This window comes from Pseudovirgaria hyperparasitica (assembly GCF_010093815.1).
Source record: "Pseudovirgaria hyperparasitica strain CBS 121739 unplaced genomic scaffold EJ05scaffold_4, whole genome shotgun sequence".
Taxonomy (NCBI): domain Eukaryota; kingdom Fungi; phylum Ascomycota; class Dothideomycetes; order Acrospermales; family Acrospermaceae; genus Pseudovirgaria; species Pseudovirgaria hyperparasitica.
This window is the reverse complement of record NW_022985552.1, coordinates 1,581,614-1,605,866: the sequence shown is the minus strand read 5'-3', so window position 1 is coordinate 1,605,866 and position 24,253 is coordinate 1,581,614. Positions and strand designations below refer to the sequence as shown.

The 24,253-nt window shown below is 41.7% G+C and overlaps 3 protein-coding genes across 3 annotated transcripts; all 3 read left to right on the top strand.

Moving 5' to 3' along the window:
* Nucleotides 1-13,032: 13,032 nt before the first annotated feature.
* On the top strand, nt 13,033-16,911 carry EJ05DRAFT_474431 (DNA replication factor C, large subunit). The gene is made up of 4 exons (XM_033743603.1): nt 13,033-13,217; nt 13,367-16,269; nt 16,318-16,755; nt 16,837-16,911. Exons 1-3 carry the CDS (start codon nt 13,143-13,145, stop codon nt 16,673-16,675), a joined length of 3,336 nt encoding a protein of 1,111 aa, XP_033603019.1. The 5' UTR covers nt 13,033-13,142; the 3' UTR covers nt 16,676-16,755; nt 16,837-16,911.
* A 306-nt stretch (nt 16,912-17,217) lies between these two features.
* Nucleotides 17,218-19,597, top strand: EJ05DRAFT_289331 (uncharacterized protein). Its single transcript, XM_033740510.1, has 5 exons — nt 17,218-17,471; nt 17,599-17,744; nt 17,791-17,908; nt 17,960-18,090; nt 18,163-19,597. The coding sequence occupies exons 1-5, from the start codon at nt 17,378-17,380 to the stop codon at nt 19,450-19,452; spliced, it is 1,779 nt and encodes a 592-aa protein (XP_033603018.1). The 5' UTR covers nt 17,218-17,377; the 3' UTR covers nt 19,453-19,597.
* Nucleotides 19,598-21,108: 1,511 nt separating this feature from the next.
* Nucleotides 21,109-24,241, top strand: EJ05DRAFT_289283 (uncharacterized protein). Its single transcript, XM_033740509.1, has 2 exons — nt 21,109-21,450; nt 21,506-24,241. The coding sequence occupies exons 1-2, from the start codon at nt 21,365-21,367 to the stop codon at nt 24,192-24,194; spliced, it is 2,775 nt and encodes a 924-aa protein (XP_033603017.1). The 5' UTR covers nt 21,109-21,364; the 3' UTR covers nt 24,195-24,241.
* Nucleotides 24,242-24,253: the final 12 nt, after the last annotated feature.

The window sequence follows — 24,253 nt, the reverse complement described above, 5'->3', positions numbered from 1 at the left end:
TAACGTTAAGTTACTAACTAATTACTATAACTTAAAGGGGTTTATAAGTATAATAGTTTTAAACCGTTAATAGGTCTAATAGACTAAGTAGCTTACGAACTTTTACTTTATAATCTACTATTAACCTAGAAGTATAAACCTAGCTAATAGAATATTAAGAAGACCTAACTATAAAGAAGGCGCCTAGGATTATAGTAGCTATAGGGTCCTAGAGTAGCTATAGGCCTAACTCTTAAGGACGAGGTTAGATTTTAAGTTATTAGGCGATTAGCGAGATACTAACGTTAATACCGGTAATTAAATCTCTAAGACCGAAGCCGGTAACCAAAGACGCGGTACTAAAGTCCCTAGTAGGCCGTTTATTAGCGCTATCGGGAAGGGCGATAATACCTAGCGTAAATATCTAATTAACCTCGTCTAGTTAATCGTGGATCTATAGAAGATAGACCCGATAGTTTTAAAGTTACGTAAAATATAGTAAGATAGGTTATTAGGGACTAAAGTAGACTATAAGTAGACCTTTATAGACGGCTTACTTTACTATAATAGAAAGTACTATATACTAACGGGTAACACGCGATTTAACGTAGTTAGCTAATACTATAACGCTAACCTAGTAGGATACTTTAGGTATATACATACCCTAAGCTTAATTTATTAGTACTATTTTTAGGAAGATATGCCTAAGTATATTAAAGAATAGATAGCTACTTATCCGATGTATTAAAGAACGAAGGCCCCTAGGCATAAGCCATATAGGAATTTATAGCCTCTTTCAGCCCCCCTCTTTATATAGAAAGACGTTACTATAGACTTTATAGTTAACTTACCTCTAAGCGAGATACTTAGAATAAGTTATAATTCTATTCTTATTATTATAGATAGACTTATAAAGATATCTAGGTATATCCTAGTATAGAAGACGATTATATCTAAAGAACTAGCGTAGGTGTTCTAGAACAAGATTATTAAGGTCTATAGTATACTAAAAAGGATCGTTATAGACCGAGGAAGTACCTTCACGTCCAAATTCTAGACGTTATTCTACGAAATGGTAAGCATAAATAGAAATATATCTATAGTATTTTATCCTTAGACGGATGGCTAGATAGAGCGATAGAACCAGACGCTTAAGGCCTACCTACGTGTATTCTATAATTTCGAGTAGAATAACTAGGCCTCCCTACTAAGTATAGTAGAGTTCGTATATAATAATAGTTATTATAGTATAATAGGTATTATACCTTTCTAGGCGAACCTCGGACGTAGTCTAAGGATAGGTTTTAAGTCTTAGACGGTCTAATTTAATTAAATAATAGACGTGAACGTCCACGCTTAGGAATTAGCGATTAAAATCTTCGAAACCGCACGTAACTATCACGCTATAATCTAATAAGTAAACGACTCGTATACGAAGTAGTATAATAGATTAGCTAAGGATTAGACGTACGAGGAGGGCGACAAGGTCCTTCTTAACGTTTATAATATACGAACATCGTAAGTAAATAAGAAGCTCGATTATAAAATAGCTAGTCCCTTCCGAATTAAACGTCGTATTAGTATAAGAGCCTACGAGCTCGAGTTAGGAAGCGATATAAGAATCCATAACGTGTTCCACGTCTTACTACTCGAAAGATTTCGACCTAACGTATATAGCCGTATAAACGTGTAGTTATACTCTATTATACCCTAAGATAGACTAGACGTGTTCGAAGTAGACTATATTATTAAATATAGGATTAATAAAGACGGTGTTTAGAAATATAGAATCCGTTAGAAGGACTATACTAAGGATAAGGACACCTAGGAACTAGTGGTATATATCTTAAGTTCTATAATAGCTATATATAAGTAAAAGATATAGAATAGCGTATTATTAATATAAGTATAGTAATATCGCGGTTATTATAAAAAGAAGAAGGATACCGTAGAGAACGAAGTACTAAACTAGGAAATCTAGACGCGCACTAGGAAAACCCTATATAGTAGCCCTATAATTTAAGCGTTACACGGTTACTAGACGCGAAGAAAGCGTAAATAACCATTTTAGAAACGTAACGTGACATACTATAATAGAATAATATAGAAGAATCTAGAATAGACTAATATAGACTATTATACACGAGAAAAACATAGGACTAAGAACTAAAAAAAGGTACCCTACTATAGAATTAAACTCTTAATATAAAATATAAAAGGTTAGAGTACCTAAACTAATAACTACTAGGCTACTAGTTTAGGTACTCTAATAGAATTCATAGAGATAAACTAATTTATATATGGTGCCCACACTTAGGTGACTTAAGGAAAATCAGAATATAGAAACTAATAGTTATAAGCTAAGCGAGCGCATATATAATATCATTAAGTTAAGAATTAAATTACTAGAAACTAGCTAATAGGTATCTAAATAGTCTAAAAAGGACTAAAACGAATAAAAGCTAGGTAAATAGAGCCGGCGCGCACTACCTATAGTAGATCTAGAATATATAGAGCTAGGTATAGAGCTAATATATAGAGCTAGAACTATAGAGCTACTTCTCTATCTTATTATCTATCCTAACCTCTAGTATAGTTCTCTCTAACCATACGATATAGCGGCGGAGGACGATAACCTTAGTCTCTAGAGTAATAACCCGATCCGTTAGAGTCTAGAGAGAAGAGCCTTAAGCGCTAGAGCGTAGCGACTAGGTCTAAAGTTAGCTAATATAATCTAGAATAATCTAGAAGGGAATATATACCCTCTTACGAGGCGACTTAGAGGGAGAAATAGTAGACCTCTTATAAGATCTATTAGTAGCGTGAGACGGACGGGGGGGAGATAGAGTAAATCCTCTCTACGGCCTCTATAGCTAGGATAGACTCCCTAGAATAGGTAGCCTAGGTACTAGGGATCTCGCGGCGGCTAGAAAAATTAATAGGTATTAAAAATAATTAACGTGCTTATAACTTATACTTTAATAACCTCTAGAAAGAGCTTATAGCGCTCCCTAAACTCCCTCTATATAGTAGATAGACGGCTATAAGGACCCCTAAGGGTCTTACGGACGCGAAGGTCGTTATATATATCTTATATATATATAGGAACCTAAGAATATATTAGCGCGAACCACTTTAGATTATACTAGATTAAGATAGTCTATTATACTTATCTATAGATAAGTCTTACTAGTTATAGTATAGTAGCGGTAGTAGGTAGATAGAGTAAAGATAGGGTATATAGGCCTATCGCGGTTAGTAGAGTAGTAGCTAATACTAGAGTTAGAGCGAAAGAGATATTTAGAGCCGGCTATATAGCCCTTAATATACTTATAGTATATTAAACCGTAGTTCGCCGTTTTCCTATAGCGTAAACTATAACTACGTTTAGTATTCTCGGTAACCTAGGCCTTATTATTAGTAGGCTAGGGTTTAGAGTAAATATTAAGGTTCTAAAAGGACCTAGAGCGACTAAATTAGTCTATATTAGACTAGAAGGAAAAGTAGCGAGATGGCGGCGTGGGTAAGCGCGAGGGCTCGCGATTATTATCTATAATAAGATCTTCTTTATTCTCTAGAGAAGATAGAGTAGACGGCGTATACTTTAGAGCGAGAGGAGAACCTATAACTACTTTATCTATAAGTTTAGTACTAGGATTATCTAGATTAGAGCGACTAGTAGCTATATTAGTAGTAGAGGCAGTAGTAGTAGTAGCCCTAGCTACTCTCTTCTCTAACTTAGAGTACGCCTTTATACTACTATAATAGGTAGGCTTCTTAGCTAGTATAGCCGGGGAGAAGGCGATATCTTTAGAGCGAGTCTTATAAGAGGAGGAGGTAGGCTTAGAGATAGAACTAGTATTAGATATCTATATATATATATTAGCTAGAGATCTAAGGAAGGAATATTCGTCTACCCCTAACGGTGATTAACGAAGCTAAATTAGTAACCGTAATAATATAAATAGGTTATATAGAACCGGTTCTAATAAGAATAGACTACTATAGACCCTTCTAAACCTAAACTAGGGAAGATAGTATATAAATTAACGACTTACCTTAAGAGCGAGGTAGATATACTAGAGAATAAAATTAAAGGCGAGCGAAGCTAAATATATACTCGACTAAAGTAGCGATTATATATCCTAGGTAGTAGCTATAAAGTAAGGGATAAGCGCGTGCATAAACTAATAAAAGTAAACTAGAATCTCGAGTTCACCTATATTAAGGATAGTTATAATATTATAGAAACTTAGTTACGGATATATAGGTACACGATAGATTATAGAGACTTAGAATTATATATACTTAAGTACTTCGGGGCGAAGTATAAAAAGAAGAAGAATATTATTAGGACGGGAACTATAACGGATCTATATAGACTATTCTAATCTATATAGCCACGTAGTGGCTAGAGCTAGGTTAAGTTAGCTAAGTTAAGCGAGATTACTATATAAGTAGACCGTATAAACTAATTCCTACTCGTTAGGAATTAACCTCGTATAAGAGTAAGATTACTCTATAAATACATTCCTATATCTCTCTATAAACTGTTAGACTACTATCCTACGTCTTTACTCTTTACACTACTATATTAGTATAAAATGTACTAACATATCGCGTTAGCGATCGACTCGTCCGAATTACCTTAATACTAACCTACTAACCTTACTATTAACCTCGAAGACGGTTAATAACCCCTATACGGACCTATCTACCCTCTATTAGAACCTAAGCTATAGATCCTCTAAGAATATATCGAAAAGAACCTTACGTAAGAATAGATTAGGCCTAGTATATCCCTAGCCGGAGCTCTAATTCTCTTTATAAAGAAGAAGAATAGAAGTCTCTATCTATATATCGACTACTATAGCCTAAATAATATTACGCGAAAGAATCGTTACCTACTACCTCTTATCTCTAAGTCTATTAATAGACTAGGGCGCGTAAAGATCTTTACTAAGCTCGATCTATATAACATCTACTACCGCCTACGTATTAAGAAGGGCGATAAGTAGAAAACGGCGTTTAGGACCCGTTATAGATACGTCGAGTATATAGTAGTTCCTTTTAGACTAACTAACGCGCTAGGAACCTTCTAAGCGTATATTAATAACGCGCTAGTAGGCCTACTTAATATAACGTGCATCGTATACCTTAATAACATTCTTATCTTCTCTAATAATAAAGAAGAATATATCTAGCACGTACGCGTAGTCCTAGATAGGCTAGAAAAATATAAGCTATATATTAAGCTATCTAAATGCGAGTTCCACTAGGACCACATTAACTTCCTTAGCTTTATTATTACTAATTAAGGTATAACTATAGAAAGGGATAGGGTCGCTACTATTATAGACTAGCCTAAACTAAAATCGGTTTAAGATATACGTGTCTTTATTAGATTTACTAATTACTACTAAAAATTCGTTAAGTATTTCTCCCGGCTAGTAGCACCGCTTAACGCGTATACTACTACTATAGATTCGTCTATTACGGTCCGCGGTAGATAGAAATAGTATAATATTAAATTATAGTCTATAGAATTATTAGAAGGCGAAAGGGCCTCCTTTAAGAAAATCAAAGAGGCATTTATAACTACCCTATTACTAGTATACTTCGACCTAACTAAATCTATCTACGTTAAAACTAACGCGTTAGAATTTATAATCTTAGGTATTCTCTTCTAGCCTAGACTAACTAAGTCTAAAAAGGTCTAATAGTATCTAGTTACGTTCTTCTTACGTAAAATAGTCGATATTAAGACTAGATATACTATCTATAACTAAGAGCTACTAGTAATAGTAGAGTTATTTAAATAGTAGCGATATTATCTTAAAGGTACTATATATAACGTCGAGTTACTAACTAATTACTATAACTTAAAGGGGTTTATAAGTATAACGGTTTTAAACCATTAATAGGTCTAATAGGCTAAGTAGCTTACGAACTTTTACTTTATAATCTACTATCGACCTAGAAGTATAAATCTAGCTAATAGAATATTAAGAAGACCTAACTATAAAGAAGGCGCCTAGAATTATAGTAGCTATAGAGTCCTAGAGTAGCTATAGGCCTAACTCTTAAGGACGAGGTTAGATTTTAAGTTATTAGGCGATTAGCGAGATACTAACATCGATACTAGTAATTAAATCTCTAAGACCGAAGCCGGTAACTAAAGACGCGGTACCGAAGTCCCTAGTAGGCCGTTTATTAGCGCTATCGGGAAGGGTAATAATACCCGGCGTAAATATCTAATTAACCTCGCCTAGTTAATTATAGATCTATAGAAGATAGACCTAATAGTTTTAAAGTTATGTAAAATATAGTAAGATAGGTTATTATAGACTAAAGTAGACTATAAGTAGACCTTTATAGACGGCTTACTTTACTATAATAGAAAGTACTATATACTAATAGGTAACACGCGATTTAACGTAGTTAGCTAATACTATAACGCTAATCTAGTAGAATACTTTAGGTATATATGTACCCTAAGCTTAATTCGTTAGTACTATTTTTAGAAAGATATATCTAAGTATATTAAAGAATAGATAGCTACTTATCCGATTTATTAAAGAACGAAGGCCCCTAGATATAAGCCATATAGGAATTTATAGCCTCTTTTAGCCCCTCTCTTTATATAGGAAGATATTACTATAGACTTTATAGTTAACTTACCTCTAAGCGAGATACTTAGGATAAGTTATAATTCTATTCTTATTATTATAGATAGACTTATAAAGATATCTAGGTATATCCTAGTATAGAAGATAATTATATCTAAAGAACTAGCGTAGATATTCTAGAACGAGATTATTAAGGTCTATAGTATACTAAAAAGAATCGTTATAGACTAAGAAAGTACCTTTATATCTAAATTCTAGACGTTATTCTACGAAATAGTAAGTATAAATAGAAATATATCTATAGTATTTTATCCTTAGACGGATAGCTAGATAGAGCGATAGAACTAGACGCTTAAGGCGTATCTACGCGTATTCTATAATTTTAAGTAGGATAACTAGGCCTCCCTACTAAGTATAGTAGAGTTTATATATAATAATAGTCGTTATAGTATAATAGGTATTATACCTTTCTAGGCGAACCTCGGACGTAGTCTAAGGATAGGTTTTAAGCCTTAGACGGTCTAATTTAATTAAATAATAGACGTGAACGTCTACGCTTAGGAATTAGTAATTAAAATCTTTAAAACCGTACGTAACTATCGCGCTATAATCTAATAAGTAAACGACTTATATACGAAGTACTATAATAGGTTAGCTAAGGATTAGACGTATAAGGAGGGTAACAAGGTCCTTCTTAATGTCTATAATATATAAACATCGCGAGTAAATAAGAAGCTTAATTATAAAATGGCTAGTCCCTTCTAAATTAAACGTTATATTAGTATAAGAGCCTATAAGCTTAACTTAGGAAGTAATATAAGAATCTATAACGTGTTCCACGTCTTACTACTTAAAAGATTTCGACCTAACATATATGGCCGTATAAACGTATAGTTATACTCTATTATACTCTAAGATAGACTAGATATATTCGAAGTGGACCATATTATTAAACATAGGATTAATAAAGATAGTATTTAGAAATATAGAATCCGTTAGAAGGACTATACTAAGAACGAGGACACCTAGGAACCAGCGGTATATATCTTAAGTTCTATAATAGCTACGTATAAGTAAAAGATATAGAATAGCGTATTATTAATATAAGTATAGTAATATTATAGTTATTATAAAAAGAAGAAGGATACCGTAGAGAACGAAGTGCTAAACTAGGAAATCTAGACGCGTACTAGGAAAACTCTATATAGTAGCCCTATAATTTAAGCGTCGTACGGTTACTAGACGTAAAGAAAGCGTAAATAACTATTTTAGGAACGCGACGCGATATACTATAATAGAATAATATAGAAGAGTCTAGAATAGACTAATATAGACTATTATATACGAGAAAAACATAGAACTAAGAACCTAAAAAAGGTACCCTACTATAGAATTAAACTCTTAATATAAAATATAAAAGGTTAGAGTACCTAAACTAATAACTACTAGGCTACTAGTTCGGGTGCTCTAATAGAATTCATAGAGATAAACTAATTTATATACGGTGCCTACACTTAGGTAACTTAAGGAAAATTAGAATATAGAAACCGATAGTTATAAGCTAAGCGAGCGTATATATAATATTATTAAGTTAAGAATTAAATTACTAGAAACTAGCTAACGGGTATCTAAATAGTCTAAAAAGGACTAAAATAGATAAAAGCTAGGTAAATAGAGCCGGCGCGTACTACCTATAGTAGATCTAGAATATATAGAGCTAGGTATAGAGCTAAACCTATAGAGCTAGAACTATAGAGCTACTCCTCTATCTTATTATCCGTTCTAACCTCTAGTATAGTTCTCTCTAACTATATAATATAGTAGTAGAGAATAATAACCTTAGTCTCTAGAGTAATAATCTAATCCGTTAGAGCCTAGAGGGAAGAGCCTTAAGCGCTAGAGCGTAGCGACTAGGTCTAAAGTTAGCTAATACGATCTAGAATAATCTAGAAGGGAATATATACCCTCTTATAAGGCGACTTAGAGGGAGAAATAGTAGACCTCTTATAAGATCCGTTAGTAGCGCGAGACGGATAGGGGGGGATAGAGCGAATCCTCTCTACGGCCTCTATAGCTAGAATAGACTCTCTAGAATAGACTATCTAGGCGCTAGGGATCTCGCGGTAGCTAGAAAAATTAATAGGTATTAAAAATAATTAACGTGCTTATAACTTATACTTTAATAACCTCTAGAAAGAGCTTATAGCGCTCCCTAAACTCCCTCTATATAGTAGGTAGGCGGCTATAAGGACCTCTAAGGGTCTCACGGACGTGAAGGTCGTTATATATATCTTATATATATATAGGAATCTAAGAATATATTAGCGCGGACTACTTTAGATTATACTAGATTAAGATAGCCTATTATACTTACCTATAGATAAGTCTTACTAGTTATAGTATAGCGGTAGTAGCGGGTAGATAGAGTAAAGATAGGGCGTATAGGCCCGTCGTAGTTAGTAGAGTAGTAGCTAATACTAGAGTTAGAGTAAAAGAGATATTTAGAGCCGGCTATATAGCCCTTAATATACTTATAGTATATTAAACCGTAGTTCGCCGTTTTTCTATAGCGTAAACTATAACCACGTTTAGTATCCTTAGTAACCTAGGCCTTATTATTAGTAGGCTAGGGTTTAGAGTAAATATTAAGGTCCTAAAAGGACCTAGAGTAACTAAATTAGTCTATATTAGACCGGAAGGAAGAGTAGTAAGGCGGCGGTATAGGTAAGCGTAAGGGCTCGCGATTATTATCTATAATAAGATCTTCTTTATCCTCTAGAGAAGGTAGAGTAGATAGTATATGCTTTAGAGCGAGAGGAGAACCTATAACCACTTTATCCATAAGTTTAGTACTAGGATTATCTAGATTAGAGCGACTAGTAGCTATATTAGTAGTAGAGGTAGTAGTAGTAGTAGCCCTAGCTACTCTCTTCTCTAACTTAGAGCACGCCTTTATACTACCGTAATAGATAGGCTTCTTAGCCGGCGTGGCCGGGGAGAAGGCAATACCTTTAGAGCGAGTCTTACGAGAGGAGAAGGTAGGCTTAGAGATAGAACTAGTATTAGATATCTATATATATATATTAGCTAGAGATCTAAGGAAGGAATATTTATCTACCCTTAACGGTAATTAACGAAGCTAAATTAGTAACTATAATAACGCGAATAGGTTATATAGGACTAGTTCTAATAAGAATAGACTACTATAGACCCTTCTAAACCTAAACTAGGGAAGATAGTATATAAATTAACGACTTACCTTAAGAGCGAGATAGATATACTAGAGAATAAAATTAAAGGCGAGCGAAGCTAAATATATACTTAACTAAAGTAGTAATTATATATTCTAGATAGTAGCTACGAAGTAAGGGATAAGCGCGTATATAAACTAGTAAAAGTAAACTAGAATCTCGAGTTTATCTATATTAAGGATGGTTATAACATTATAGAAACTTAGTTACGGATATATAGATATATAATAGATTATAGAGACTTAGAATTATATATACTTAAGTACTTTAGGGCGAAGTATAAAAAGAAGAAGGATATTATTAGGACGGGAACTATAATAGATCTATATAGACTATTCTAATCTATATAGCCACGTAGTGGCTAGAGCTAGGTTAAGTTAGCTAAGTTAAGCGAGGTTACTATATAAGTAGACCGTATAAACCGATTCCTACTTATTAGGAATTAACCTTATATAAGAGTAAGATTACTCTATAAATACATTTCTATGTCTCTCTATAAACTATTAGACTACTATCCTACGTCTTTACTCTTTATAGATATATATAAACTACTAAGGTTAGTACTATAAGATTATATTATCTAATAGAATACTCTACTATAAGGTAGATAAGACTATCTTTATAAGGAGGCGGGCTCTACGCACTAACTAACTACACCAAAAGAACCGAATCTTGAAGCTACTACTTCAAGGGTAGAGTACACTACTTATATACGACTACTATACACATGTATAATCAACTAGTAGGCCACGTGCTCCTCACGTGCCTAACAATCTTAGAGCCATAGGCTAATAATATTATTAATAGTATTTAAGGCGTAACTAAGGATAAGCCGTTAATAGACTTATTCTATAAGATTATTACTCGACCGTGCCTAAGGAAGTCTCGAACTAGTAGTAGAACTAGTACCTTATTAACTACCGTTAACGGAAGTACTACTTCTATACTTAAGCGCCTCAAAATAAAGAGATTATAATATAAGAAGGCTAAGTTAGATTATAAGGAGCGGAATACGAGGCTTTAAGATAAGTAGATAAGATAGATAATAATTAAGCGTAAGGAGGCGGCGGTAAGATATTATTAAGATAATAAAGATAAGCTCGCGTATACTTAACTACTTTATTAGATAGAATTATAGCGTTATAGGTTTAATCCTATAATACCTATATAGATATCTATATTTCCTTAACCTTAATCTTAACCTTACTCTCTATCTACTTATAGTTCGAATTATTTATTAACTCGTAAGACTTATTATAAAACACCCCCTTAGACACGAGTTATAGAAACCTTTAGTAGTCTAGTATAACTAGGGCGTTACTAGACGGATATAGTACTATTAGCTCTTAAATAGTATAAGGAGATAGAGACTTATAATAAGACGAGGGCTAGAATACACGAATTAAGACTATATATAGATAATAACTACTATACTTACCGCTATATTAAGGAGATAACTCGGCCTAGAACTACTTATTATAAAGCCGCGAAGATAGTAGGTATTCTACTTAGTATTCTACTAGACGTACGTCTATACCTTCGTAAGTATAAGGAGTAACTTAAGGTAAGTAAGACAGCGTCCTCGCTCTAGGCGTTTACTATAACTAGTATAACTAGTATTTAGATAGGAATGGTATAGTATTTCTTAGAGTATATTTAGGAGTATATATTTATATATTAAGGCTATATACTTAACGAATAGTACCTAAAACGGATATATATATAGACTATTACTAGCTAGCTAAGTAACTTACTTATTAGTAAGTTAGTAATAAGTAAGTTACTTAACGAGTTCGTAAAAAAGTCTCCTAATCTCCTTAACTTTAGTAATCTCTCTACCATCTCTACCTTATCTAAACCTCTCTAAATTAGTAACTACCTTCTACTAGAGCGTCTCATTAATATAGTATCTATCTATAGTATATTTAAAGAAGCATAGAGCCTACTAATTAGTATAGCTATATATAAATACGATATAGAGGAAGTTCTTAAAAGTTTAAGATTACTAACGTATCTAGATATACCACCTATAAATCTATGCCTTTATTACCGCCTATATAAGCTTAATAGAATTAAAGTTAGGTAAGTACGGTAGTATATACTATATAATATAGCTAGCGCTAAGTATAAGTAGCTTAATCTATTAGTTTGTATAAAGTGCGAGATTATCTATAATAATTATTATTATACGCCCGGGGTATTTTACCTTAAGGGTAGGTAATAGATATACTTATAGCTAGGTATAGAACTTATCCATCGAGAAATAACCTTCCTTTATCTAATAGTAGATAAAACCATTAGCCGTAATAGCTCTATATACGCTATACGTAGGTCCTTAATTAAGAGTACTAATCTTAGTTAGAGTCTATTCTTTTAGTACTCTAGCTCGACGCCTCTATCTAATTTTCTTATTAAAAATAACCTTATCTAAGAAGACGTACGAGTCTACTAGTAGCTCTATAATATTCTTAAGGTATAAAGCACGCGCTATCTCTAAGCGCGTACTACTAATATATTTTAATAGCTTATAATCCCACCCTCGCTTAGATAACTCTTTAGATAGAAGCTATTTAGATATAGTAAGATTAAACTCTTTATATATCTATCTAGCTATCTTATTAAGGTATAGCCAGCTCTTACGAAGTAGTCTCTTAAGTAGTTATCGTATTATATAATCGCTTAGTCGATAAGGTAGACCATAACGTATTAACCACGGTTTATTTCTCTATCCGTATATCTTAAGGTTAAACCTTATTCTATATACTATATTCTTACTAACTTTAGTAATAGCGATAATCTTATTAATAGGTATATTATATTATAGGAGGAAGTTAATTTATCCGTATACGGAATCGGGATAGATAATACCCTAGGGTACTATATATACACGCGTTAGTAAGTTAAAAATACTAAATATTATATATACTAACTCTTATATACTATATTATATAGTTATAGACCCTATATACGTGTAGTACGGCGATGATGCCGTAAAATATTAATTATATATAAAAACGCGTGTTGGTGGCATAGACGTGCATCGGGCGCCAAGCTTTCCCATGTAACTATGGACAAACGGATCCGGATTCATCACTGCGAAGTTCTACCGCGGCGCGGCGGACGCGCTTTCCCGCGTCTACCTCATTATGAGCGCGTCCTAAGGAAGCGGAGCATCAGGTAGGCTTGTCTTTCCATTTCACATCACCAATCTTTTCTGAAACGCTGCTCTTTTGCATTACATGTTTGAACGTATTCCAATTGTTTTGATTAGTTTTGGGATATAATGCCTTCTGATATCAGGAGTTTCTTTGGCGGTGGTGGGCAAGGGACTCAGAAGTTACCTGCACGAAAGGAGGAGGTGAGTTCACTTTGTTGGCACTTTGGCTCATGAAGATACCCGTCGGCTTTCGCATTCAATTCCGTATCCCTTCTTCTCTGTAACGTTTCCCAATGTCATACCCTCCAAACTTGTTAGATCTTCGTCAAACTGGTGCTAAATACAAACAGGCCCCGCCCACGAAGAAGCGAGGCCGTCCTGCCACCCGCCGAGTGATCCATGATGACTCAGAGGAAGATGATGCTCCCACGAAACCCACGCCTAAGAAGTCTGCGCCCAAAGCGAAGCGTGAACCTACCCCTGAGGGACAAGCCACAACTACATCCGATTACTTTGGAAGTAAGAAACCAAAACGTTCGGAACCAGTGAAAAGGAAAAATGCAACCACAGAGGTTACAACACCCAAAGCCAGCCCCAAATCTTCTCCAGCCAAGTCTCGAACTAAGCCTTCTCCACCTGCTACAAATGGACGAACCTCGACCCGCGCGAAGAAACCAATGACGTATAACGAAGACGAAGATAACATTGATGCATACCTTAACGATGATGATGATGGCGCCGATGATATATTTGCAGCTGATTTCAAAAACAGAAGGATAGATACCGATAATTACGTTGAAAGTCTGGACGTTACTCATGTAAAGCTTCCCCATCACCAGACGCCAAAAAGAAAGGGCACGAAGAAGGCAAAGGACGACCACGAGGAGAACTACGAGCCCGACGGTCATGACATCAATATGAAGGACACGGACGCCGATAGTGATTTCACTGTCTCAGATGACCATAAGGAAGCTGTCAAGAGCAAATCAAAGGACGGTGGAAAGAGTACAAAAACATCGAGCCGGAAGCGAAAATCCGTGGAATTGTCTGAAGAAGACGAAGAAGCAGAGCCTTCGAAGAAGACCAGGAAAGCTGCACCAGCAAAGAAGTCCCCTGTCAAGAAAAAAGCGAAGAAGGAAGACGTACCGGAGAATCCGAAGGTGCAAGAGATCTTCGACAGCATTCCTACCATACGACCTCCGACCCCACCGCCTGCATCTGGAGAGGCGAAAAAATTCAACTTCCGGGCACAACATGCCAATTCAGGAGCACCACCCTCCGCTGGCTCGGCGGATATTCCTACCGGTCAACCGAACTGCCTCGCTGGTCTTACATTTGTATTCACCGGTCTCCTGCAAACACTACAAAGAGAAGAAGGACAAGCTCTGGTTAAGCGCTATGGGGGTAAAGTGACCACTGCGCCGAGTAAGAAGACAAGCTACGTGGTCCTTGGTTCTGATGCCGGTCCCAAAAAGCTTCAGACAATCAGAACGAACGGTATCAAGACTATCGATGAGGATGGTCTCTTCGAGCTTATTCGACGTCTTCCTGCGAATGGCGGCGACAGCAAAGCTGCAGCAGCCTATGAGGAAAAACAGAAAGCTGAAGAAGAAAAGATCAAGAAAATGGCCGCGGAAATGGAAAGGGAAGAACGTCAAGAAAAGCAGAAAGCTGAAGAGGCAAAGATGAACCAGTTGGCAACAAGAATGCAGAAGGGAGACCAAAGAAAGGATGGCGCTGGTAGAGCAGGCGGAGGCAAAGCTTCATCATCGGGGAATCTTGAGAAAGCTGTAGAAGCCAGACCTGATAACAGGCTCTGGACTGTCAAGTACGCTCCTACGCAGCTAAGCCAGATATGTGGCAATAAAACGCAGGTGGACAAGCTACAGAAGTGGCTCAAGAACTTTCCTCGAGCAGTGCGCACAAACTTCAAGCTTGCGGGCGCTGACGGCAGTGGCACTTACCGAGCTGTCATTATCCATGGCCCACCAGGCATTGGCAAAACCACTGCTGCTCATCTTGTCGCCAAACTCGAGGGCTATGACATCGTTGAAAGTAATGCAAGCGACACTAGGAGCAAGAAGCTAGTCGAGGAAGGCCTCCGAGGAGTACTCAGTACCACATCCTTACTCGGATACTTCTCAGGCGATGGCAAGCAAGTCGAGGCTTCTAAGAAAAAGATGGTGCTTATCATGGATGAGGTTGACGGTATGTCAGCTGGTGATCGTGGTGGTGTCGGCGCATTGGCTGCGGTTTGCAAGAAGACACAGGTCCCCATGATCCTGATCTGCAATGATCGAAGGTTGCCAAAGATGAAGCCTTTTGATCACTGCACATATGACTTACCATTTCGACGTCCAACTGTTGATCACATTCGGTCTCGTATCATGACTATTGCGTTTCGTGAGGGCTTGAAGGTCCCGCCCAACGTAATCAACGCTCTTATCGAAGGGAGTAACGCCGATATCCGCCAGGTCGTCAATATGGTTTCGACAGCAAAGTTGGATCAGGAAGCTATGGACTTTGATGGCGGCAAGTCTATGTCGAAGGCATGGGAGAAACACGTTATTCTAAAGCCATGGGACATCGTTGGCAAGATACTTGGCGGGGGAATGTTCGCTGCCAGCAGCAAAGCTACCCTGAACGAGAAGATTGAGCTATATTTTAATGATCATGAGCTCAGCTATTTGATGCTACAAGAGAACTATCTTGGTACAAACCCAATCGTCGCGTCGACTTACACTGGTAAAGAGAGAAACCTGAAGATGCTCGAGCTTGTTGACAACGCTGCCTCAAGCATCAGCGACGGCGATCTAGTTGACCGGATGATCCATGGCTCACAGCAACAGTGGAGTCTTATGCCCACTCATGCTGCCTTCAGCTTCGTACGCCCCGCGAGTTTCGTGTCTGGAAGCATGGCGGGCTACAAGACCGGCTTTCCCTCTTGGCTAGGCAAGAACAGCTCCGCGCAGAAGATGCAGCGTATGGTGAAGGAAATACAAGGCCATATGCGTCTAAGATCATCAGCAGATCGTCACGAGATACGACAATCTTACGTGCCCGTCTTGTGGTCGCAGATGGTGAAGAAATTGGAGACAGATGGCAAGGAGGCTGTCCCTGCTGTTATTGATTTGATGGACAGCTACTTCTTGACAAAGGATGACTTTGATGCTATTCAGGAATTAGGCGTTGGATACATGGACCAAGAGAAAGTCAACATTGAGTCTCAGGCCAAAGCCACCTTCACCAGACTGTGAGTACTGGGTATGCAATATGGAACCGCTAAGCTAATCATCTCTAGGTACAATCAACAGTCACATCCACTGCCTTTTATGAAGGCAGGTAACGTTCTCCAACCCAAAGCCAAACAAAAGGAGCAGCCTGATCTTGAAGAGGCCATCGAAGAGTCCGACGATGATCAAGTCATCAATGAAGTCAAGGAAGAGGATGAAGAAGAGGTTGACCTGTCGAAAGACAAGTATGTCAAACAGCCCAAGAAGAAGAAGGCCGCAGCAAAGCCCAAGCCAGCGGCCAAGAAAAGGACCAAGAAGGACGATAGCGATGAAGAGCTGAGTGATGAGGAGGAAGTCAAGCCCAAGAAGGGAAAGGCTGTTGCCAGGGGTAACAATAGTAAAGGTCGTGGAAGAGGCAGGAAATAGTGAGTAGTATTGTGTGAGATTTTACCTCACAATGGGCGGTTCCAGCATGTCTTTTGAGTATAACAGGTTCGGATGCCTAGGTCAGTTAGCGATTTCATACTTCTGGAGGCATGCCTTGGAGACAGCATAAGACCGTGTGGTATTTATCTAACCCACGTAAGATATTGATCAAATGAGATGTTGTTGGCAGTAAACAATTCCACGTCATTTCATCCTTGGGTTGGGCAAGATCTGGGTGTTCACACAGGGTCTGGATCGGTGACGCGTCCGGCTGTTGACACATTCTGCCGTTGTTCACTTGTCAACATTCAGGCCAGGACCTTCCCCAGGTTCTGCTATGCTCACCGCCTCTTGTTGATAAGGTATCAAACTGTCACGTAACCATGGCGTCCGGTAATGCCAAGGCCCACAGAAGTATTTCAGTCAACGATGGGCGGTCTCTCTCCCTTCCTTCTTCAACACACTTTCAGAGAAATTTGTTACTGCTGTTCCTGTATCAATTATTTGTATTATTTGTACTTTTATCTCCACGACACTCCTTTACCTCTCTTGGTCTCTCTTGGACCGTCTTGGCTACACACACCAGAGTTCGTATCGCTCTTGGCGTCATTGCTGTTGTTGTTGTGATATTTTGGATTACTCTGGCTGGAAACGGAAGTTGACAACACGTAGCGTACGATTAGTTCAACACCATTAGACACCATGAACCCATCAGACAGCTCCCGCAGCGGCAAGGATCGTGCCGTCGACGTAACAGATGAGGATCACCACGGAAGGGTTGAAGAACTTGAGCCAGGTAAGCCGAGCAGCTTGTTCCTGAACACACTACCATGTATGTAAAACAAGTCTGACCTCAGATCTAGGTACATCAAGCTCTATTGATCGTTCTTGTGAAGGGCTGCGTCTTCTAAACATTGATGTAGACAACACTGCTCGCTTCATCACTCCCGATACGGTTTCCACTTCCGCAAATTCAGTCATCGAAGACGTTGTTCCTGATGCCAATGGGGTTCATTCTCAAGACCACTTAGCCATAGTTGACGAGGCTCCGCTCGAGGTTGCCCCAACAGTAAGTTGGTGTCTCTGTCTTGTCTGTACATGATTAACGGTAGCAGAGCATCCCCAATGGCCCACCGACCTTGACGGCCTTGGACAATCCGACCTGGGAGAACCCGCCGACTGTGGCTGATTCTGATGCAGCAGTACGTCGGCGTATAATGGAAGACAATCATCGTATGCGAGCACAGCTTGATCTTGTCATGAACCGGAGCTCAATGTCACAAGACGATGCTCGTCAAGCCCTTGCGACGGCAATCGATGAGAATCAGCGCTTGACAGAGCAACTGAGGGGTAGTACATCGCCTCCCTCGAACAATAACCCTCATGTCAACTCAGTCTACACCGGAAGCACTCAGGTATGGAATCGTTCACGCAGACGTGGCTTGGCGTTGAGACCTCTTGCTAATCTCATGGCAACTCCTATACAGGAGGACCCAATTGAAGAGACCTTTGACCCTCAACGCCTGACCCTCATGGCAAGCTTGCATGGATTGGGCAGCTCCTCAAGTCCCGAGCCTACCACTCCTCGTCGTAGCAGCCGCTTTCGTCCGCTCAGAGAGAGTCAGCCGAGTCCTTCGAGACGCACCACCCTCAATGATGCTTCTAGCATGCCCGTGCCCGGAGGAGACGGCTTCTTTGACGACATTCCATCCGCACAAGACAGGAATATGCAAGTACGTCATGTCAACATCCCAATCGCGGCCTCGTCGGCTTTCACAGTACCACACAAGCGACACCCCGGCTCTTTCACCGGAAAAGAGAATGTCCACACGGCTCAAGAGCCGCTCTACAAGTCCTTGCTTCGGGTGTGGTCTTCTTCTGGTATTTCTAGTGTGCCTCACACGGTTTTCGATGTCGTCCCAGAGCTGAAGGATCACTTTCGCGAACTCACCGCCGCCGTGCTATTCAATACCGACCTCTCGCAAGATGTTATCTCTCTCGTTGAACTCTATCCGAAGCGAGTCCACGCTGTGGTTTCTGAGAGCAAGTTGATCAGCTCCGATCTCAAGGTGGCCAGCTCCAGTCTGAAGGAGGCTCAGTCCAAGATGGCCCAGATGCAAGCCAATCACGCCAGACAACTCGCCGACATGAAGGAACAGCACAGGCAAGCCATGATCGCGTGCGATGATCGCCAGAAGGCAGAAGTCATGGAGCAGACAGCAGAACTCCGCTTGAACAAACAAATCGCAGAGGACGAAAGCATGTACCGCGGCGATCTCGTAAACACGTGCATCCACATTGGCAGAACTCACAACATGCTCCTCGAGCACCTCTGCGGTCCCGTCGCTTCGCCTGCCCAGATCAACAAGCTCAAGGCCATGCTCGCAGAGGCCGGCGCGCCCCCCGCGTCCATTACCGAAGCAACGACGAATCCGTCGTTTGCACCTGCCGTCCTGGCACTCGTCTCCCTCCTCGAGCCACACGTGGCCGACAAGGCTCTCTTCAGCAGCGTCGTCGAGCGCATCGTCGACGCGGACAACGACAACATTGAGCACGCCGTCCGCGAGTCCTATGTTAAGATGCATGCAGCGCTCGTTAGGCTACATGCTGCTTGGCTCGCTGCCGAGCGTCGTGCGGAGTACAATGTCCGCATTGTGAAGAGGTATGAGGTCCGCCTCACCCAGAGCATCGTGCTGGCCGGACAGGCCTGGGAGATGGAGAGCACGGCGGAGCGCAAGGCGTTCGCAGCGTACTGGGCCGCGCAGAGCTCCGCGTAGGCGTTGCTGGCTTTTCCCTCTGGAGTTTGGCGTTCTGTGTTGTGTCGTGCCGTTTGCCGCTGCCGCTGCTGCTGCTGCTGCACTCACCCTCTTTGCTTGTTTCTTTCCTTTGTTCCTTCCTTTCCTTTTTCTTTTTTTCTTTTGTCATCACTGTCGTTACCGCTGTTCCTCCACCACCTGCTGGGGGCGCCGATGGGCGCCGGTTGCGTTGTTCTTGCTGTCCGGTCCGTCGTTGGCCGTTTCTGGTCCCCCTGCGCCTATTGCGGCGGCAGGGGGACCGTCCACTCGTTTAGTTTCGTGCTTCTTGCACATTAAAAAATATCTTAGAAAAGGGGAGATGGTTTAATTTAATGGCCATCTCCCACCAAAAATTGTGCGTCTGGTGTTGGTGATATTGGTGATGTGTGCTTGCTTGTGGTGATGATCTTGAGATTGCTAGTAGAGCAGATGGTGGATTGCAGTGATCTTGATGCTTGGGTTTTGGTGGTGGTAACGGGGCGTCAAGGTGTTTGCTCCACTGGGAGGACCTGAGGATGCTGGTGATAGTGCAGTGTAGCAGAGGTTTGCTTGATGATGAGGTCCAAAATCGCTGTTCAAAACATAACATATAGACGTCCGCTCAACATGAAGGCTTAGGATATACTACAAACAGCACGACATACCTCAGATTCACCCAAGAACAAACCCTCAGATCCATTATATCCATCACACAATATCCACACCTACCCGCCTAATAAGCCCTCCATCCTTACGTATCCAGCAGGACATATACACACACTCCCCAACACCTGACCACCCATATTCCACCTATCCAACGAAGAATATAGCCACTCTACGCCCTTAAGACACCTACATCTGCGATAGCCAACAGAATACGGCGAGACCCAATATATGTATGGCAAGAGGGCAAACGCTAAGCAGGAACGCGCATGGATAAGGCATCTTGTCTGCCTTGATGGCGTTTACGATGAAGGGTAGTTGGTATAGGGCTGGAAGGCTTGGGGCTGGGGCTGTTGCGACAGTGCAGTGGCGGAAAGGGCCGGGCAGGGAATTTGATTGGTGCAGGGCATGGAAGAAGCGGTCAATGGGCGCATATCCGGGGGGCCTTAACAGTACTCAGTACATACTGCCCACTGCCCACTGCCCATTGCCCACTAACCACTAACCACTGCCCACTGCCCACTGTCTCTGCTGCAGGGTCCTCAGCGAACTTTGCCTGAAGCAGCCAGGGCAGGCGGCAGGCGGTTTGTCGATCTGCTGCTGGCTGGATCTGATGAGCGGTGTTCGCCTCTTCACCTGTTCGCCTTGTCGCCTAATAATTGATAATCCCCAGCTGCTGCCTTTTTGTTCGCCTTATAAAATTACCCCTCCAGATCAGCGTGTGCTACTAGGTACCTAGTAGTATAATGACAAGGGATGGATGGGTTTCCAACGTCGTTCAGGTACGCAGAGTACTTGGACGAGTACTGCTCACTCTCTCTGTACATTACTAGGTACCTAATTAGTTAATTACTGGTACACCACAAGTACTCGTTGGACGCGCAAGACGGTGTAATGTTGACGCTGTGTCGTCACTCATTGTTTGCTCATCACCTTGAATACTCTCGCCCTCATCCTCTCTTCCGACCAGCGTGACCATTCTTGTCGAGTCCGGTCATCTACGGCTGGCTTAGTCGTTTCGCCTTCCGATCATGTAATTGTAATCTCTTATGGCCACTTACTTACCTACACTACAACCTACGACTCCTTCTGACTCCAATCCTCCGCTCCACACCGACAGCCACCCTTCCGGTCTGCTGCATGCACACTCTCTCTCCACCACCAAGCCTTCGTACCCATGTAATTCGTATCCGTCAAATACTCTCTCTTTTCCACTATCCTCTTCACTCCTCCTCTGTCGCTCTCTTCCCTAATGCCGTCCTACGATTACTCCCACGATCGTCTGCGTGATCCCTATACCACTCGTCCCCGCGACTACGACTCCAGTCACTACTATAAGTAAGTGAGACATCATCGCTACCATCCACAAGCTAATATTGCGTGCACCCAACAGTCCGAGACACTACGAAAACATTCCGCGCTCGTCCCCCTACAACGACCCCTCATATCTCTCGAGTGCCAGCTCCGCTTATAATCGCAGTGAACGGCGGCGATGGCCTCCATCACCGAGCGTAGACGATGAATCCGACGCTCTTGCCAAAGAGTTTGGCAATGCATCCCTGACTGATCCCCGTGACGATGTCCCTGCCCGCGGCACTCCTGATCAGAATCCAATTATTGAGGATGTCGATCCTCCATCCTTTGTTCCGGAGAACAAGGAAGACCGCTTTGTCATTGTCGGGAGAGGGTCTAATGACGATGAGCAAGATACACCTACACGCGAGCGGAGGAGGTCACGTTTTAACAGGATGCCGGCGCTGAATACTGATATCGAAGAAGCAAATCTTTACTCGAGGAGAGAGCCGAGTCCATATGCGTTCTCGAGGGACTCAGACAAACCCAGCAAGCGAGAACCAGGGGACTTCTATCTATCTCCAAAGCCAATGACACCCTCCTACTCGAGCACGCCAAGATTGGCTCCGCCTGAGGATCGGAAACCACGGCCAAAGTCGCAACGCTCATCAGCAATGACTTCAGACGCAAACAGCACATTCGAGGACTCGGATGTCGAGCTTGATGAGGAGCTCTTGAAAAATACCAGGCGACCCGCACGTTACTCCTTTGCGCCTAGCTCCAGTGATCACGCACGCGAAGATATAAGGGCTTCCTTACAAGATCTCAAGAAGGAGGCAACATCCAAGCAATCGAATGTCAGGTTCTCGGACACTCCCGGAAGTGGCACATCATCACAGGCATCTACCCCTCCTCCGAACCAAAGAGCTCAGAAAATCCACACGCAGCAGACCTCCGCCAGCTCAAAGAACAATTCTCCTAGGAACAGCTATCCGGACTCAGATAGCCATTTGAGGCCTGCGACCGCCGTACCGAGCTCGGCGCAGTTGAAGGAACCCTCGTACCCACCATCGCCACCCCGGTCACCATGGGAGAAGGAACAACCAACCTTTCCTAGGTCTAGCTCCAAACCAACTTCGCGACCTGTCTCTCCGATCCATAATAATAGTGTTCCTTCACCCCCGCGAACTCGCGATGCCGATAGATATCCTTCTACATATTCCAGCGGCGACTCGCGGGTGAGGCCAGAGCCCAGAGTCTCCTCGTCATTGCGACACGACACTCTACCACCTCCAAGTCCGGTAATCAAAGTGCAAGCAACGACTCCAGCCCGGAAATCGAAGCTACCGTATCCTGACGATGACCATGGCTCGGATGGCGTCTATATTCCAACTGTAGAAGCTCCTATACAGCGACAACGTTTGCCTGAACTTGATGTCAACAAGGCGCAGTCTTGGAAAAAATCATCTTCACGACCTTCGTCGCCAACACGACACAGCCCAAAAAATGCAACAACAAGACCAATTCTGACACATCGATACACAGATTCCACTGGCTCTGGCACGGACTCTCCGACTTCGAAACATCGACATAAGGACTCTTATGGTTCCGAATCAGACTCCGAGTCTCGTCGTAAAACAGAGCGAGTCTTACAAATGAAGTCTTGCCCGAGGCCTGGCTGGACGACACATCACGATGACTGGGTCGCTATTCAAGGCTATAGCAAATTTGCCATCTGCCGTGACTGCTACAAAAATCATATCGCCGGTACCATTTTCGATCATGACGACGAGATAAAACGGCCGCGATACCGACCTGGTGTCAAACTGCGGTGTAGCTTCGACTCGGCATGGGTCCGCATGGCATTTACCTTGACCAAGTGGCGAAGAGAAAGAGACTTGGGGCTAATCAAGGATCTCGCCGAGATCGCGGAGAAAGAAAGCGAATGCCCTAAGAATGAAAAAATTCCTGGCGTGTGGTATGGGCTAAAACACGAGGGCAAATTCGTACCAGATCTATTCATCTGTCCGTACGATATCCACCAACTCGAAGCCCTTTTTTCCACGCTCAAGGGCATGTTCACCATCATTCCCCAACCCCGCGAGCGCAGCCCACACCGCTGTACTCTTGGCCGACCCTCAAGCCCCGAGTTCACGTCCTACCTCGATGTTTTGCATGCTATCGACGAGAAGGCCGTAGCTGAGACAAAGCACCAGGGCTACTGCATGCCCAACATGAAGCCTTTGGTCGCGCTGTTCCCCAGCACCCCAGAGCGCCAGCTCACCACATCGGTCTCACAACCACCCCCACCATGCACTCGTGGGTTCTTCATAACCAACGCAAAATGGCACTACATACCCCGGCTCCCCGAATTCACAGTCTGCAGCGAGTGCTACACGAAACACATCAAGCCCTACATCGCGGAAGGCTATCTCGCCGACCGCTTCCTCGCCAAGCCCACATACCTGCCCCGCAGTCTCGACGCCAACGGCGTGTCCTGCCAGATGTATCCCAAGTCCATGCAAAAGCTCTGGGCCGACAGCGACGAATACAACGACTACGACACTCTTGCGGCGAAAGCGCGCGAGCGCAAGCGCGAAGAGGATCGATATCGCGCGCGCATCAGCACGTTGGAACGGAGAATGGACAGGGCGACTAAGAAGGCGGCTGAGGAGGGGCTTGATGGGCGCGGCCGGGATCGCAATGCGTCTGGTGGTCTGCTGGAGCAGCAGCGGATGATGCAGTATGAGATGGATCGGCTGGCGGCGGATTGGCGAAAGTATGAATGAATGATTGCATGATTGAATGATGGATTGAGTGAATGAATGAATGAGCTGAGTGGTGTGGA